At 35.1% G+C, this 16,772-nt stretch overlaps 1 protein-coding gene across 1 annotated transcript in view; it reads right to left on the bottom strand.

Moving 5' to 3' along the window:
- cdkal1 (CDK5 regulatory subunit associated protein 1 like 1) overlaps positions 1-16,772 on the bottom strand; it is a 193,291-nt gene that overhangs the window by 63,951 nt on the left and 112,568 nt on the right. Inside the window, exon 8 of the mRNA XM_023330649.1 lies at positions 7,831-7,976. Within this exon, the coding sequence (XP_023186417.1) occupies positions 7,831-7,976 (146 nt within the window). The remainder of the gene's footprint in view (positions 1-7,830; positions 7,977-16,772) is intronic.

Below are 16,772 nucleotides of genomic sequence, written 5' to 3'. Positions count from 1 at the left end.
AGCAGAATATCATATTTAAGAGACAAAACCTTGAAAACATCAGTCTGTGTGAAATTTAGTTGTATAATCTGCTTTACCTGTTGAAGTCAGTTACTAAAGTAAGTGATCTTTTCAGCAACGGGGCTGCATAAACGTACACTTTTCTATTACCATTTAAACTCCCTATATTATTTTGTGTGGTGCTTGAAGAACTCTGTGTGAATTTAACGCAATAAATGATCTAAGTCAGTAGGAGGAAGCAGTAAAGAGCTATCATTTTTTCCCCACAACAAAAAGAATAACTTGTTCAGTTATACGACATTTTTTATATTTTAACAAAATGACCAAGAAAAAAAAAAAAACAATAATGAAGGGAGTTAAAGGTTTCAATATAATATGAGCAAAAGTGGAGTCTTAGACGTATCCATCAGCACCACCGCAACTATATAATCACTGTCTCCTCATCCAGTAGTCCTCACAGCTCTCCCTGTGAAGGTTGAGCACAGATCCTCTCCATGTGTCACTCTCTTACAGAAGAAGAAAGTGTGTTACTTAAAGTGGGAGTATTTTTCCAGCCTCTCTCTTCTGTGGTTAGACAGGAAGCTAACAAAGGTTTATAGATTAACAATGATCCTCTTGTGTCTCTCATCCTTTCAGCAATGCTCTGTGTGATGCTATTTAGGGCTCCACAGAGAGAGCAGTGCTCTAAAGAGGATACAGCCGTACTCCTGATTAAAGGAGCATTAATGCCAATCTCAAGCGGAATGACAGAAGAGTTGTTTGTTCAGTATTTGGAGCATCTGAATGTGCTTAGTTCTTTTTTATTTACTTTAGTTTTCACACAAGGTCACTACTTCAGAAAACTACTTAAATCATGCTTTTTTTCAATTAAGTATGTTCAAGTCATTGAAAATTAAGTCTCTCATCTTATAAGATTTTAAAATGAGGTTTCATTTTATTTTTACAAGTGGTCATTTTGCACAAATAGTAGATGCCAGCTATTTTATTTGCGGCAAAATATTTCTTATAGAACCAGACAATACTATTATTAAACTATATTAGTAGTTATTATAGAAATCAGTAACTTTTGAGAGAATTAAACTGTTTTCAAAGAAAGCTAAAAAAGACAGCAGTGACTAAAATACTAATAAAAAAGAAATATGACGTCAGATGCAGTGGAAGACAGGTCAAGCAGGGATATACTGACCTTGACTGAAGCCATGTGTATTCAACAGTTATTAATTATTTAATACATTATAAGATACTGTGTTTAAAGTTCCTTTGTTGGTGAAATAATTTAACTTTGAATTTAGCTGTGTCTAAGGAATAATATTTAAGTCAAACCTTCCAACTGTTTCCTGAGGCAGTCATTGCCTGGGAAACAGGACATCTCAGCTTTGGTTACCAAGGAGAAGATTAACACGCTACCTTGTTACAGTAGATATAAAAGCTGTACGGCCATTTCGGTAATATTTTATTACCCAATCACAACTTGGTTGTATTTCTTTGTTTTGTTTTAATATGAGCAGACTATCTAGATAAGCAAAAACAGTTGAGTTACTACATTTTAAAAATTGCCTTGTATTCAAATTTTAAGTGTCTTTAAACCTTCTTAAGATTTACACAAATGAAAATAAACCACGACTGAACAAATGGGTCAAGTATTCAAACAAACAGCGTGACCTTTAACATAAAATAAATCAACCATTAGTGTTCACCATATTTTGTCTGACAGAAACCGCAAAAAAGATACATTTGGTTGACGAAAAAAAGAAGAGAAAAACAAATACGGTGTCATGGTTTGGACAACTGCAGACAATGTGAGAAAGGTAGGGCCACTGTGCTAAATTAAACATAACCTCAGTCTTCCACAAACACAGATAATCTGCAGAGTCCTGAGTGAAAACCACATCAAAGGACTTAACTGATAAAAATGACATTGACAAACTTCAGCAATTTGTTTAAAGACAATATTGAATGACCACATTTTAAGATATGTGACTTCCAAAACATTTCATGAGTAAGACAAGCTGTTAATAACCAGCAGAGGTGATGACATTATCTTTGAAATAAGGAGGCTTTTATTTTGGAATAAAGCTGGTCAACAACAGACTGACGCAATTCAAATATTATAAAAATATAAAAATATTTCTATTCTTAGTTAAGTTGGCAGTGTGCATCTTTTAGTTAGGTTGTTTTACTGCCTGCCATTGGAGAGCAGTAGGAAAAATAAAGTTTGACTGATTTTAAAATGCAAGTATTTCAAGCACCAACTTTACATGTGCCAACAATACCACTCTGCTCATCTATTATTTCTAAAGACAGGAATGACTGGTGCTGTGGTCTGAGGGGCTTAATCAAAATTATCACTCTAATGAAGGAAAACTTAACTCCTGTAATTACAGAAAAGCTGCTTTTATTTTATGGCTGCATGTGTGTGGTTTATGGGAAGGAAATTAGGTTTAATCCAGAGGAAGTGTCAATAAGACAACAATGTGTTAGGAGTTGGCAGGAGTAATTATCCACATGCTGCTTCTCGCTTTACAGAGCACACCCTCACAGATACACACAGCTCGGTTTCAGCTCGTTGTGGAGTTAATGATTCGTCTCTCCTTGTTTCCTGTTGTTTATAAAGAGGGACCAGCTCACAATGTTAGGCTTACAGATATTCACATAAATATCTGAAGGGAGGACGACGACTTCTTTTAAACAATCAATTTCTACCCACAAATAACATGATCAGGCTGAGCAACATTTATTACTGCTTTACCATGATGTGAAAAGTTAAAGCACAAATACATATTACAAGTCTGAAAATAAATATTTAGGTTAAAATTTGAAGAGGGAAATATTAAACTCTGTTTTTGTGTTAAGAAAATATTCCTCTTGTCCTAGATGACTAAAGTAGTCTGTTTAGTCACAGCAAAAGCACGTAAAGCAAACAGCATTTTAATTCAAAGACTGAGAGTCAAAACAAACACAGAAACCCAACGCTCCATTTACTCTAGTTGCTGAATCATCAGCTGGAAGGGTTCGAGAGGGAAAAGGAGGGTGCGATGTTGACAACTCCCGCCAGCATTCCAGGTTATCGCGGTAAACTCTTTTCGTTCGCTGCTCTCTTCCCGCCTCCGTCGGCCCTCCTCACTTTCCCCCCCTAGAAAGTCTCGCAAATTTTTCTCTTCCTTGCTTTTTGTTTGTTTTCCAATGCCTTTGGGGGAATGCCTTCTCTCCCACCCACTATTCATGTGAAACATTAACCCTAACAGATACCCGAAACCTTAAGTGTGTGAGTGCGTGCTATAAAGGTATCTTCAACAACCAACAGGGCAGAAGACTGTCTCCACAGTACACACACAACACTGTGTAGTCACGCTACTGATGCATGTGTCCTGTCGTAACCCATGGAGTTTTGATATAACCCTGTCACACCTCATGACTAATAGCAATGACTAATGAAAGATCACACGCACAGACAGGACACAAACAATTGTCTTGGAGCCTTGCGCTTGTCAAAAGCTACTGCTGCATTCAGGACACACTTAGACAAATCCAAACACACCAAGTTTATTATCAACATATTCTGCTAAGACTCACAGCGTCACTTTGGCTACTCATTCTGAGATGTTTTCATCAGCTACATACCACTAGTACTGCAAACAATCCTATAGTCCCAAAGACAAGAGAAGGAAAACAACAGGAACTTTGACAGAAATCAAATGAGTCAACATAAAGTTCAAAAAAGATTTGATACTGTATAAAAAATTGGGATAAATTTGTCTCTTTGACTAAATATGCCTAAAACTTTCTGCTTTAGCTCTGTTACCAAATTACTTATATTTTTTGTCACTGTCTTTAAAATCATCATTTTACATACACTAAGATAACCAGGACTTTAAATAATTTTGGAAAACCTAGATGATCATATAACGGCTTCTTAAGCGTCTGTGTTAAATGTAAGAGAATGTTGAAACACTTGAGAAAAATAAAGAATTCAGCCAAGATATCAGGAAGAGACTCATGAACCAAGTTTATCTAGTTTTCTATGCAATTATCTTACTACACTTGAAATAACACAAAAACCAACTTGTATCTAACTTTTATCATAATAAATTAGCTTGTTTTGGGTAAATAATTGTTGAATATTGATGAAAATTACTAGTTTCATTAGCAGATTTTTTCACTTATAAAATGGGACAAACACCTTCTTTTCTATTTGTTTTAATCTTGTTTTAAGAGTATACTTTGCACAGAGTAGCAGAATAATGTGATGTGGGTTTAGGTATAGGAAACTGGTGCACTTGCATAAAATATGTCATTACGAAGAAATAATAATGTGTGGAAATACTGACGCAATAAAATACACATTTTAGTTTATGAATCACTGAATGGCTTAGCACCAAAATACACTAAAGATCTGCGCTATTGTTGTATAAATCTTCCCCACCACTCATGTCTTCTTGTTCTGGATTGCTCTGCATTCACAGAACCAGATCCAAACATGGAGAAGCAGCATTCAGCTTCTATGCATCACAAATCTGGAATAAACTTCCAAAAAAACTGTGAAACAGCTGCAACATTGAGTGCCTTTAAATCAAGGCAAAAAACACCAGCTCAGATCTTCCTTCGACCTTTAATAACTGGAACACTGAGCAACATATTTGATGTGCATTGATGATTTTGATGGCACTCGACAAAATGTAATGTTTGTTACTGGATTTTCAATTAGTGACTATATGAATGGTTTATGACTTTTTATTTTCGTGTTTTTAAGATTTATAGCACTTTGAACTGCCTAGTTGCTGAGAAGAGCTATACAAATAAACCTGATTGATTGAACTCAAGACATCAGAGTTGACCTCAGTCAATAGGGTGAAACCCAAGGGAAATCCCAGACTAAAAGCCATTCATTGTCAGTGCATGCCAAATTATTATTCTGTATACTGGTGGAATGATTTTGTTCTTCTCCTCTTCCTCCTTTCAGCTTAACCAACCCTAAAATTAAAAATTAATACTGCCAGTTTCTGCTCCTCTGGACACAAACACAAGTCATTCCCTGCACACAGGCACATAGCTATTTTACTCCAAGTGTTTTATCTTTAGTCCCGGTGGTTCAAGCATTTTTAATCCTGAATGAGAGTTCTGGGAAAATCTTCCCAGACATTACAGCAAACTATAAAATAAGTGTGGAAAATCCTCTGGCCATGTTCACACAGTCTGTAGCAGAGTTTTTCCACCCTAACAGGATTTTCACCATACGCCATTAGATAAATGGTGTAAATCCTTACATAATTTTATTTCAGTAAAGGACAGAGGAAATAGTGGAAAAAGTGGAGCAATATTGGTGGAGGAATACAAATTAACCATTCATTTTAATTATTAGTCAACCATTGTTAGAATTTTTCACAGTGGAAAATGCTTTAGTTGTAATAACCATAAAATTCTGTGACAATGTCATTTGAAAAATAAATTTAGTCTTTTCTCTTTTTTAAATTGCAGATGGGATGGCTTTTATGGGGTATTCTAGACACAGAGAAAATGAATAATGGCATAGAATAAAAGAAGCAGTACAGGGAAAAAGCACCTTGAAAATAAAGTAATTCTTATATTCCTGGGTTGCCACCACAGCACTAAGCTCAATTCTATTACCAATGAACGAAAAGCCAGAGAGGCTTGATAATCATTACCTGTCTGTCTTTGTTTTGGATCCACAGCTATCTTCATACATATGGACCTAAATCAGGACACCACAGGATATTTATCTTTCTGAGCCTTGTCTGCTTTAGCGTTACATTTTTTTCTCTTTTTTCAGTTTCTTCCATTATCAATGAGGTATTATTTTGACCTGCCTTGTTTTTATTATTTGTTATAGTTTGTGCGACTGTACAATAAGGACAAGATAACAAAAAGTAGGGCAAAGAAAAACTATAAATTTGCTTTTGTAACAAGAGCTGTTTTGCATTTTCCTATAATACTGTATTTCTTCTTGTCTACATGAATGTAATATGCCCTCATGTATTTCTGCAACTTATGTAAACTCACTCAAACCAACGGTGAATGTATTTAGCTTGCCTGAACTTCTGGCCTCCTTCCCAGAACTTGAACTGCACCCCTGATAAAACAACAGCCACCAAATGGGTCACACTGCTATAAATGTAGTCAATTTTACTGAGACAACATCAAACATTCCTATTTGGATTTCTTTACGTAACAGCAGCAGAACACATGACAACTCAAAAAGAGGCAGAATACGCTTCATATGTGGTAGTTTACGTGTGTTTTGTCTTTGCCCGTCTTTAGCGATTATTAGAGTTTTACATTGATAAATAGAAACCAGCATAAAGGAACGATGCCTAGTATCAACTAATGTCTTTAAAAAATACAGAAAGAGACATCTAGCACCAGTTGAAGATTTGCCAGAAAACAAGTACTTAATTTTACCAAAACCTCTCACAATACAGTAGGTCTAAGAAGGAAAAATTTACTTCTCTATTCATTCCTTAAACACCAACCATGGAACTATACCTGATCTAAACTCTGCTAGTAGATGGGATATTTAGATGGAAACAGCACAGATCATTTTCAAAGGACACACAATGACCTGAATAACACTACTACACTAATGCCTGGCTTTATGTAATGTATTTTATATAATTTTGCTGGAGTCTAACCTACATGACACAGTTACATAAAATCTATTGATAGCTGCTGCGCATGGATTTCAGTCACTTTGAGAAAATTCAACATAAACAAGACTACAAAGGCATGTTTGCACTGACAGAGAGAGAGGGATTTATTACTTACTTAGAAACCGTACTGCCCTGATTCCCAGTACAAAACTGCTACTTTCTTCAGCTATTTCACATGCTGGCCATGTATTGCAAGTACCTCAAGATTCTAACATTACTGATATGAAATTATACTGTTTCTATGGTCTGATTTCCTTCAAACTATCTATAGCAAACTATAATTTATAACATGTTTGTTGTTTCTAGAAATTATATAATCTGATATTATATAACCAATGACATGCTTTCCTGTGTCACATGAATATGTGAAAAAAAATATTTCAGATAAATCTCTTTAAAGCATGCATTTAAAGCATCTTCTGTTTATTTAATATTCCACTGTGTCCTACTTTCTAATTTCTAATTACTCCTAATTTCCTAACAGATTATCTGTTGTAAAAAGAGAAAATCAACTTTTCACTTTGGAAGACAACAAAATTGGTCTTCAAAGTTAGTTTTTTTCATTCAGTACTTTGTGACTTTGCCTTTAATAGTGTGTTTAAACCTGGCCAATTTGTTTATTGTATTTTGTCTAACATGAAGTCATGTATGTCAAGAATCATGGCTCAAAAAACCTACAGTCATCTCTACATTTTTCAATGTCAATTAAAAATTTCAGATGTCAAGTGAAGCTTAGATAATTTGGTCAAAGTATTACATGTGCATAGTAGAAAATGTGTAAATTGTAGAAGATACAGAAACGTCAAATTATACATGCTTTAAGATGCACAAAGTTTGCCTTGAGAAATAAAACCATAGTTTGGATATCTAACTTAGAAACAACTGAAAGCACCAGATGGTTTGTTATACAAAGCCATCTGGAAATTTGTCCTTGGAAAACACATTCAAAACATCAGCAAATAACTGAAAGAGTCATACTTTAATCACCTTCTATCTTCCAACTAGCATAAAAAAAAACATAAGGCCAAGGTTTAACAAATTTTGAACATATTGTGTTTAGCTCAAGCAAAGTAGTTATATTAAATGTATATGTAGGCTCTATGTCTATAAAATCAGTTAAAAAACTGAAATAAAAATGAGAAAATGTGTAATGTATAAGTCTTACTTGTCTTTGAGGAAGTCCACAACTCTTCTGAAGTCATCAATGCAATATTCCCTCTTCATGTCCATCAGGACACTGTCTGAGGCCGACTGCACGGGAACATGAAGGAAGGCATAAACACGTGGGTGATTTAAAATCTTTGCCATCTCCTAATGGGATACACAGAGAAGGAGACAGGGGAATGGTAAGAAAATGGGAAATAATTAGTAAAAATATTTTAAAAGGCAGTGTTAGTTTAACATTTTATGTATAACAGGTACAAAGTTACTTATATCATTGCAATTTCAAATAGTCTTGAGAAAAATTCAATGTTCTACGCACTATTATAAATAGCCCATGCAGTTCCAAAGCAACCTAATTACCCTAATTAATTGGAAACAGCTGTCGCAATCAACAGGTGAAAAACAGTAGCTCTCTGCAGCTGGTTTGTGGTGAGTCAAGATGAAAAACCAAAGAGCTAAGCATCTGTGGGTGTAGTACAAAGCAGTATTAAAAAATACAAGATCTTTCACACAGAGAATATTGCAGGAAAACAAAAGTGACACCGCTGATTGTGTAAATGGTCAAATGTCTGAGGATTCCCATGAAGGTTAATCTGAAGAACACCGCCCCAACAGTCAAACATGGTGGTGGCAACTTGATGGTTTTGGGGATGCTTCTTAGTCAATTTAAAAAGCAACTTAATCAAAGAAAATTGAATCATGGAAAACGAAGACTACATCAAGCCTAGCAATAGCAAGCAATCTGCTGAGAAACTTGCGCTTGGGCAACTTTGGATGCTTCACATTAACAGTGGTGAAAATAGTTTGTTAACATAAATATTAACACACCCTGTACAGTTATGCAGTGCACCTCCTACCCCTAAAACATTTCTTGTCTTTAAAAAAAACTATGTAATGCACACTTTCTGCCAGGGAGATACATAATTTGGGGCTTAATAGCAAAACTCTTCATTTAACCCACCTAACAAAATCTTTCTTGGACACCTTTGTTAAAATACATTTGACAATGGATTAAAAGACACTTTCACTCAACATTCAACAATCTGTTCTATACAGAGATCACAGCTTTTCTATAGATGTATTGATGTAAAACCTATCTTAGCAGAAAACCATGACAAGACAAAGTGCAACAATAAATTAATTTGAATTAAGAATAGTAGAAACAGAACTAACAAAAGAACTGCATGGAAGTAAATTAAATATGTCAAAGTTTGGCAAGCCAACACGATTCAGCCTTTTTGTTTTTAACAAGGACATCTGCAATGAATATAAACATTTAAATAAAAATTTAAAAGTCATTATTCCCTAACTTATGATGTACATAATTAAAAAAAATAAAAATACTTTCTAATACAGGCATAGTACTTCTGTGCAGAAGCATCAGCTAGAGGCCAAGAGGTTAACATTCTCACTAAGAGATCCTTGATAGTAAATAATTTGAGCTCAGAAACAGAAACTCAAAGATTTCTATACAAGTTAATCACAAACCCCTGAAGGAGAAGAATTTAAAATCTCTCTCTCCTGGCTCATTGAATAAAACGAGAAGCTCCATTAACATTCCTGCTTCTTTTTGTATCTTTTCCCTACAGACCTTCAATAATGCCTTCTCCTTTCAGTTTTTCATTTATCTTTTTCATATTGCTAGAAGAGAAACAGCAGTGGGAATTTGTTCTACACCCAGCAGATGCAAAGTCCCAGGAGTCAAGGTTCTTCCTGCAGAGACTCTTTGTGTGAGAAACGCTGATAGCTACTACTGAGAAATGCAGGTCCCCATTTCAAAATGATGAAGTAAAGAAAAAAATATATACATAAAGTCTATAACCCATTGAAGATTTTGGACCCTGAGGTTTCTAACTGTTTTCACTAAGAGTTATACAAATACTTATGGTACGCTTTGTTCTAGAGTTACTTTTAAGAGAAAGAAGAGTTGCTTGTTGGGAAAAGAAATACAGCCTCAACTAAAAACAGCAACATAATTAATTTCTCAAAAACATTACATATATTAAAAATATGCAGATTTTTCTCTCAGAGATGAGAATCAGACAAGAATGACAGAGATTAAGATTCTTGACATGATTTCAGCTGAGTAAAGCTAAGGTCTTAGAAAAACAGCTGAACTTTGACATGAAATGAGAAGAGAAAACTTAATTTGGTGTTTTTTTGAGCTGGAATGTCGGGAACTTTAATTGTGACATAAGGAAACCAGCAGTCTTTATTTGATCATAAATCTAGTAAATGTAAATGCCTCCAGATGGATAAACAGCGGTCAACAAAACCACAACACGCAATAAAAACACAGCCTGAGCAGTTTGATTTGCTCTTACACTTTTAAACGTAATTATTACAGTTTTATTCTATCTTTTGTTTTTCTTTTGCTCAAATGATTTCCTCTCTAAAACAGTTCGAGAGACCACAGATGTGAGGGGGTTTTTTTTGTGACGGACATAATCAAGATGGTATCATCATCATGCTAATCACCATAAGAAAAAGAAGAAAGAAAGAGAGAGGAGGAAGGAATGATTTAATGATTCCCTACAAGAATATGCTGATTGCAGTCCATTTTCTCAATTAAGAGCTATTGTTGAACGCGCTCTCCTCCATACGAAGACACTAAAGCATATGTGCACAGGAACGCACACACAGACACAGCTCAGTGGCACCGCCACAGGGGGTTGACCGCAGGAAGCTCCAAATTAGAAAGAATTAATTTGGTTGGAAAATGGAGCTTGATTGGTGACAGAAATCAGGCTGTAGCACGAGAGTGAATGTGGCTGCACCATAAAAAAAGAAAAATGTATGAAGCAGACTGCATTTTGGTGATTTTTTTTAAAGGTTAATTTAGCTCCATATTGATTAGATTCTTTCTTCTAATTCTTATAAAAGTAGAAGTCTTCTTGATGTCTTTAAATATCCAATGTGAAACATGCGAAGTGTCTTGAACCTTAAAGCCACAAAAATGTGAAGAAAACAAGGAGACATGCTAGAGCTAAAATGCAACATGCAACACAGAAACAACCATAATCAATATTTTTTCTATCTAATCTGGGTGCAATAAAAACAAGCCACTCTTCAAATGGCAACACAATTACACTTGATTTGACTAGCGGTAATAACTGCTAAAAAGCACTTCTCTGTCTGTGTCTTTCTAGAGTGGACCGCATTCCATAATTTCTTGAACTAATTTGTCTATCAGAGACTAGACACATTCTGACATTCAGCACAGGTTTTTATAGGTCATGGTGCCTACATTGATACAAAACCATGCTAGGATTTTTTTTTTTTTAAAAAGGTTGAAGAAATTTAGTCTTTCTTTAGAAGTTTCCAAACTCAGTAGAATCATCAGGTATTATCTAAGTGGCAAGTACAGTAGTTGTCAAAAGAAAGCTCCTTAGAGTAAAAAAAAAAAAATAATTCAACTAAAGCAAAAGTACTTTCATTATTGAAAGAAAGAAAATTGTTTAGGCTTTCATACCAAAGCCTAAGAAATTGTACACAAAGTAAAATAATACATACATACATAAAAGGAAAGGTAAGCTTATGTGATCAATTGTAAACTTAAAAAATGATGGAGCTGTTAAACTTTAAAATTGTCAGCATAAAGTAAAAAAGGTCAAAACTCCACCAGCTAAAATATTCTATATTGAATGAATACTTCAGATTTTTTATATCGATCTGCACACATCTCTTAAACACATTGCAATCGCAATGTTAGTCAATGTCTTATTAGTACTAAGCAATGCAAGAAAGGTGATAACTGTTGAATATTTTCCAACAACCACGAGTTCATACGTTGCATATCAGTGTAAAATTCAGCATGTTTGCTGGAGTCTCTTGCAGTAGATTTATTAAGGTACACTGCAGGGCCATTACTTAATCAGAGCTGGTGATAGAAACAAATCTTATGTTATTATATTAACTACCAGTATGGTTTTCCACAACCTAAAGGCTCTCTATACTCTGTATTATTTTTAGTTTTTTGTGGAGGATCATAAAACATAGACACAGTTTAACTTGGTAAAGCTTATCATTAATGTCAATGTCCCTGCAAACATATATTTCTTTATGCTGCTTTAAACAACAAATAAGGCTTGTGAATGTTTCATAAACTCTGTCAGCAGATCTCTCTACAGCAAGATTAGAAAAAAATGGCAATTTTGTATTCTGCTGTAAGGAATAGCAGTAAGAAGAGGTCTGTGTGGTGCTTTGACCTGCCTTGTGTCCATAAGGAACGGCCAGAGACAGAGAGCTAATGTTTATTCTACAAATAATCTGAGTTTTGATTAACATTGTTGGATCCAGGATAAAATACCAATTTGTTTGATCAAAACTTCATGAGAACTTTCACTAAGGTTAAGTAAAAGCTTCTATTTCAGTGTTTCTAAAATGAGTGTTCTGTTGCACAAATACAAAACACGTTCAGTATCACACAGATTTTAAGTTTAACTGTATACCCTGCTGCTGTCTATGTATTTGATTTATTCTCTGAGGAGGAACATCATGCAATCCTACTCAAGTTCTCTGGGCTTTAAATGATTCTGCTTGAGTGCCAACACATGAAATAATTTACAAGTTATTGCAGTAGATGTAATCAAGACCAGACCTTTCTCTTCTATACCTTATTGTTGGTTCAAAAGCAAGACAGACCAAAGGAAAAAGAAAGTGCGCTTTGGAAAAATAAATTTATGGTTTGTAACATTTACATCTTTTAATGGACTTTGAAGTGAATTTGCAGAAGTTGTAAAGTGTAACCACTGTGACAGAGTCGTCTATTTAGTTTTATTGCCTCTTGTCCAGACTCAACGGCTGAAAAACACGTCAGTCAATACTCCCGCAGTAGTAGGGATTGCCTGCAGAATGTTAGAAGACTCAATTTAAAGGGATGGCATGGTTATGAATCCCAGAGTGGGAAATTAAGGTTTTAGGAATAATGTTTAAGACCCCAAAAACTAAAACATGGCTCAAGTCTGCTAAGGAAGCATTATTTGTACATATATAACCCATCCCGGGCATGTCTTTTTTTCTCTCTCCTCTTTTATTAAGATTATCATAGCCATATAGATTAACCAGCAAATATTAACGGGGTTTATTTTGTGGGTATCTGTAAACAAAATGACCCTATAAACCATTCCCGTAACAAAAGGTGTAAATCAGGTTGCAGCATTACACATTTCAAACACCTTGTGCTTCAGTTTACCCCGGAGGATACAGCAGATCTGCAGCACCTCCTGTGATGAACATTAAATGTAAATTTCACTGTAAAAGAAAAATTAGCTAAATTTGTGGCACTTGACTGTCACATTGTGTTAATGTGCTGGTTTTATATTCTTAACGAAGAAGTGGAAAAGTTAGAGACATCCCATTTTGTAATTTTTCTTTGATAGCATATCAAAAGTTTGCTTTAAGCAGGAAGAGATTAAGGCAAGTAAACAGGAAGCACTCTAAAACCACCACACATTAAACAAGATTGTGAACATGCCTTGGTTTTGGAGCCTGAGGATAGATCGTAAACTACTGATAAATTAGTTTACTCTCTGAAAGATAAGAGTGTGCATGTGTGTATATGAATGTTTGTTTAGGCCAGAGTATAGTTTGATAGTTTATCAAACTTTGTGATACCTGTTGACCTAACGTATCAAAGGGCATTTCACACAGAAGCATCTGAAAAGCTTTCTGTGGGAACCACCTGAAGAGGAGAGGGGCTTATGTTTTTTGGGGGGGAAAAATGCAAGTAGATGATTGGATAATTACTGTCAATCAATCACCCAATAATGTTTTTTATATACACAGCAGAAAAAGTAATTGTGGATGCAGCCTCTGTGCATGGATCTGTATGGGCGATGAAGCAAATAGAAGAACGAGAGACTCCTTTTTGAAGAATAATCCAATTTATTAATAATGCTGAAGTTTAACAATTGAATGTTTTTTTTTGTCTGAAATAAAGAAGAATAAAAGTGAGACTAACCTGTGAAATTTAAATATGGAGATCAAAACATAAGCCAGTCCCAGCAAGAAGTCTGTGTTGAGATGAAACCAATCTTCCAGAGCTATAAAAACACTGGAGCAGAGCAAGACCTGTCCCTGCCTCCAAGTAAGCCATGTTCCAAATATTAGCTTATAAATCAAATTTAAAGTCCTAATTTTGATGCTTTTCATAATTCCAAAGCTTGACTATAACTCAGCCTTATGTTATCATAGCCGCAGGATGAAAACTGATGAGAAAATGAAGAAAAGGATAACACGAGGGGTAACCAAAGAACTGAAGAATAACCTCCAAAGAAATTAAAGGTGGACTCCAAGATCAACGTACATCAGTGTCAAATTGCACCCTCTGTTTCCGTTCAAACCAAAGTCAACTTCATGGGAGACGACCAAAAAGTGAGACTTGAAATTCCTACAGTACATTGTGACAACCAGCAAAGCTTCTGGGAGAATATTCTTTGAGCAGATGAGACTAAACTGGGGCTTTTTGGCAAGGCGCATCAGCTCTATGTTCACAGATGCATAAAGAGAAAAGAACACTGTCCCTACTGTGAAACACTGAGAAGGCTCAGTTACTTTCTGGGGCTGCTTTGCTGAATCTGGCACAAGGTGTCTTGAATCTGTGCATGGAACCATGAAATCTTAAAACTATCAAGGCATTCTGGAGAGAAATGTCTGTCTAGTGTCAAAAAGCTTGGTCTCAGTTCCTTGACTGGTGATGGTTGCCCAGGTGACAACTGATGTCCATTATTTGGGAGGTGGTCATACTGTTATGGCTGATCATCAAATTTCTTCTCATTATTTACTCCTCTTGCTCCCTGATTCAGTCATAACTATAAAAGCTCACATTAGTACACAAATGTTCATGAACGCATTTCACAGAGAAACTTAAGTGGAGACTGACAGAAATTGAAGCTCAAAAATATATATCTGAGAGGAGAGAGAAATATATCTGAAAATGACAGATTTTTTTTTTCTATGTAGCTACTCAAAAAGGAACTCCTGACAGCACAATGCAATCAACTAAAATGTCAGAGAGAAGTGGCCCATGAGAGGAGATTGGGCCTTTAACTGCTCCAATCAACAAATGGTGCTATGAGGCAGCAGACATCTGTCAAGAAAAACAGGCTGCAGACAAGAAAAAAAAAGTGCTCTTGTGTGACAGAAGGAGACAGCACAAAAGTGTTGATCTGAATGTGTGCGAGAGGGTGATCTTTAGCAGGCTAGTGGTGAAGTTACTTGGCCTTTTCAGCTTCAATCACAGCCATTCAGTTTGATGATCTTATATAAGTGCTGGTCTTCAGTAGAAATGGAAAGACAGCAGGGTATTATTTGGCCTTACTTAGAAATGATGGATAAATATACTTCTGAGAACCGGCCCTCATCACAGCATTCATATTACCACTATAATCATGAAAAGTTAGAAGAAAAGGGGAAGTTAAAAGGCTTTGAATGTCTTCTTAAAGGGAAGAAAATAATTTATTGATAAAACCAAGCATGGAGAAAGCTAATGGCTGAAGTGGTGGGTGACTAATAACGCTATATATTTTAATTTACATGGTAAAAGATGAAGAAGAAAAAAATAGTGCACAATAAAATTATTAGAGCTAGCAGAAAATTAGGCCAGGGGAGGAGGGAAAGGAGAAAGGGTAAATAGGGGACAGGAGCAACAAAAGAAAATGACAACTTAAGGAAGACCATTCTTATCTTTCTTTATGTAGGTTAATTGACTGAGGAATTAAAGCAAAAAAAAAAAAGATATAATGCAACTCACTGCATAGACATTAATAATAAAAGAGCTGGTAGCATATGAAATGATTCTTAACATACATCCGCACAGTGTAAGCTAGTGTGTCACCAAAGTATATTTCTAATTATCAGTTAATTGTTATTCCCTATCATTAGGAGGATGGTTTTTTAATTGTAATGTAGCCAAGCAGAAAGCCTACCTATACATGAGGGGGACAATTAGACACCTCCATTAACCCCTGGTTAATTACAACCTCTATTGCTGCTTCCCACAGCACTTATTTTACACTCTTCCTTACCCCTCATCTCTATCCCCGGGCCTTCATCCCTCTGTTTTCCCTCTTTTTTTCTTAATTTCTGCCCTCATTCAATTTATGTATGATCTCACATATCCTTAATTCTTAAACTTTAACCATCTGCAGTAAATCTAAGTAAACAACACTGATCTGTCTAGGTTAGATTACCCCACTCTTGCTCCCAATCTTTGTTATATTTTCACAGGTGAAACATGAAAAGTTAGATTATAGAACTGAAGCAAAGTTTATGCTAATTTGTAGCATTCAGATCTCACTAAATATATCACTCACTTGAGTAAAAGTCAGTTTCTTGATGATTCATCTAGCTCTCAAAGAAGCAATTGTTTCCAGAAAATATTATTAAGAAGGAAGCCAACAGTAAGGAAAATATACACAAATATTTTGGAAAAACATACCAGAACCATGTGAAGAAATAATTCTTTATCACTGGCGACTGTAAAGGTTTCCGATGAACAAAGTACTTAGGGCATATGGTAAATTTATTTTCTGTTGAGCGCAACAAAACTTTGACTGTATCTAAATTGCTTTTGGATTTATGTTTATTTGTTCAATGCATCTTTTATTTCATCCTGTTTTTTGTGTTTGTTAAACCATCTACCTGCCAGTTATAGGGTGTGAAAAATTAGCATGTTTCTAGCATATTTACACATTGTATTTAGGTTAAAATCAACCATCCATTTTTTTAAATGAAAACAATAAAATAAAATTTGAGTTTTAAAAGAAAAAAAAAAGAATGTTTTCAAAATAAGGATATGTTTCAGAATTATCTGTTCCTAAGCTACTTCTAGGGAACATGAGACACAGCTATGACTCATGTTTTATGTGCAGCATTTAATCATAAAATGAGGTGAGGTCTGCCCTGTCTGTTACTTTTCTGAAAGGTTGTTATATTAGCATT

This window comes from Xiphophorus maculatus, chromosome 3, assembly GCF_002775205.1.
Source record: "Xiphophorus maculatus strain JP 163 A chromosome 3, X_maculatus-5.0-male, whole genome shotgun sequence".
In the NCBI taxonomy this organism is placed as follows: Eukaryota; Metazoa; Chordata; class Actinopteri; order Cyprinodontiformes; family Poeciliidae; genus Xiphophorus; species Xiphophorus maculatus.
The sequence above is the reverse complement of the archived record's forward strand: the minus strand, read 5'-3'. Positions and strand labels throughout refer to the sequence as shown.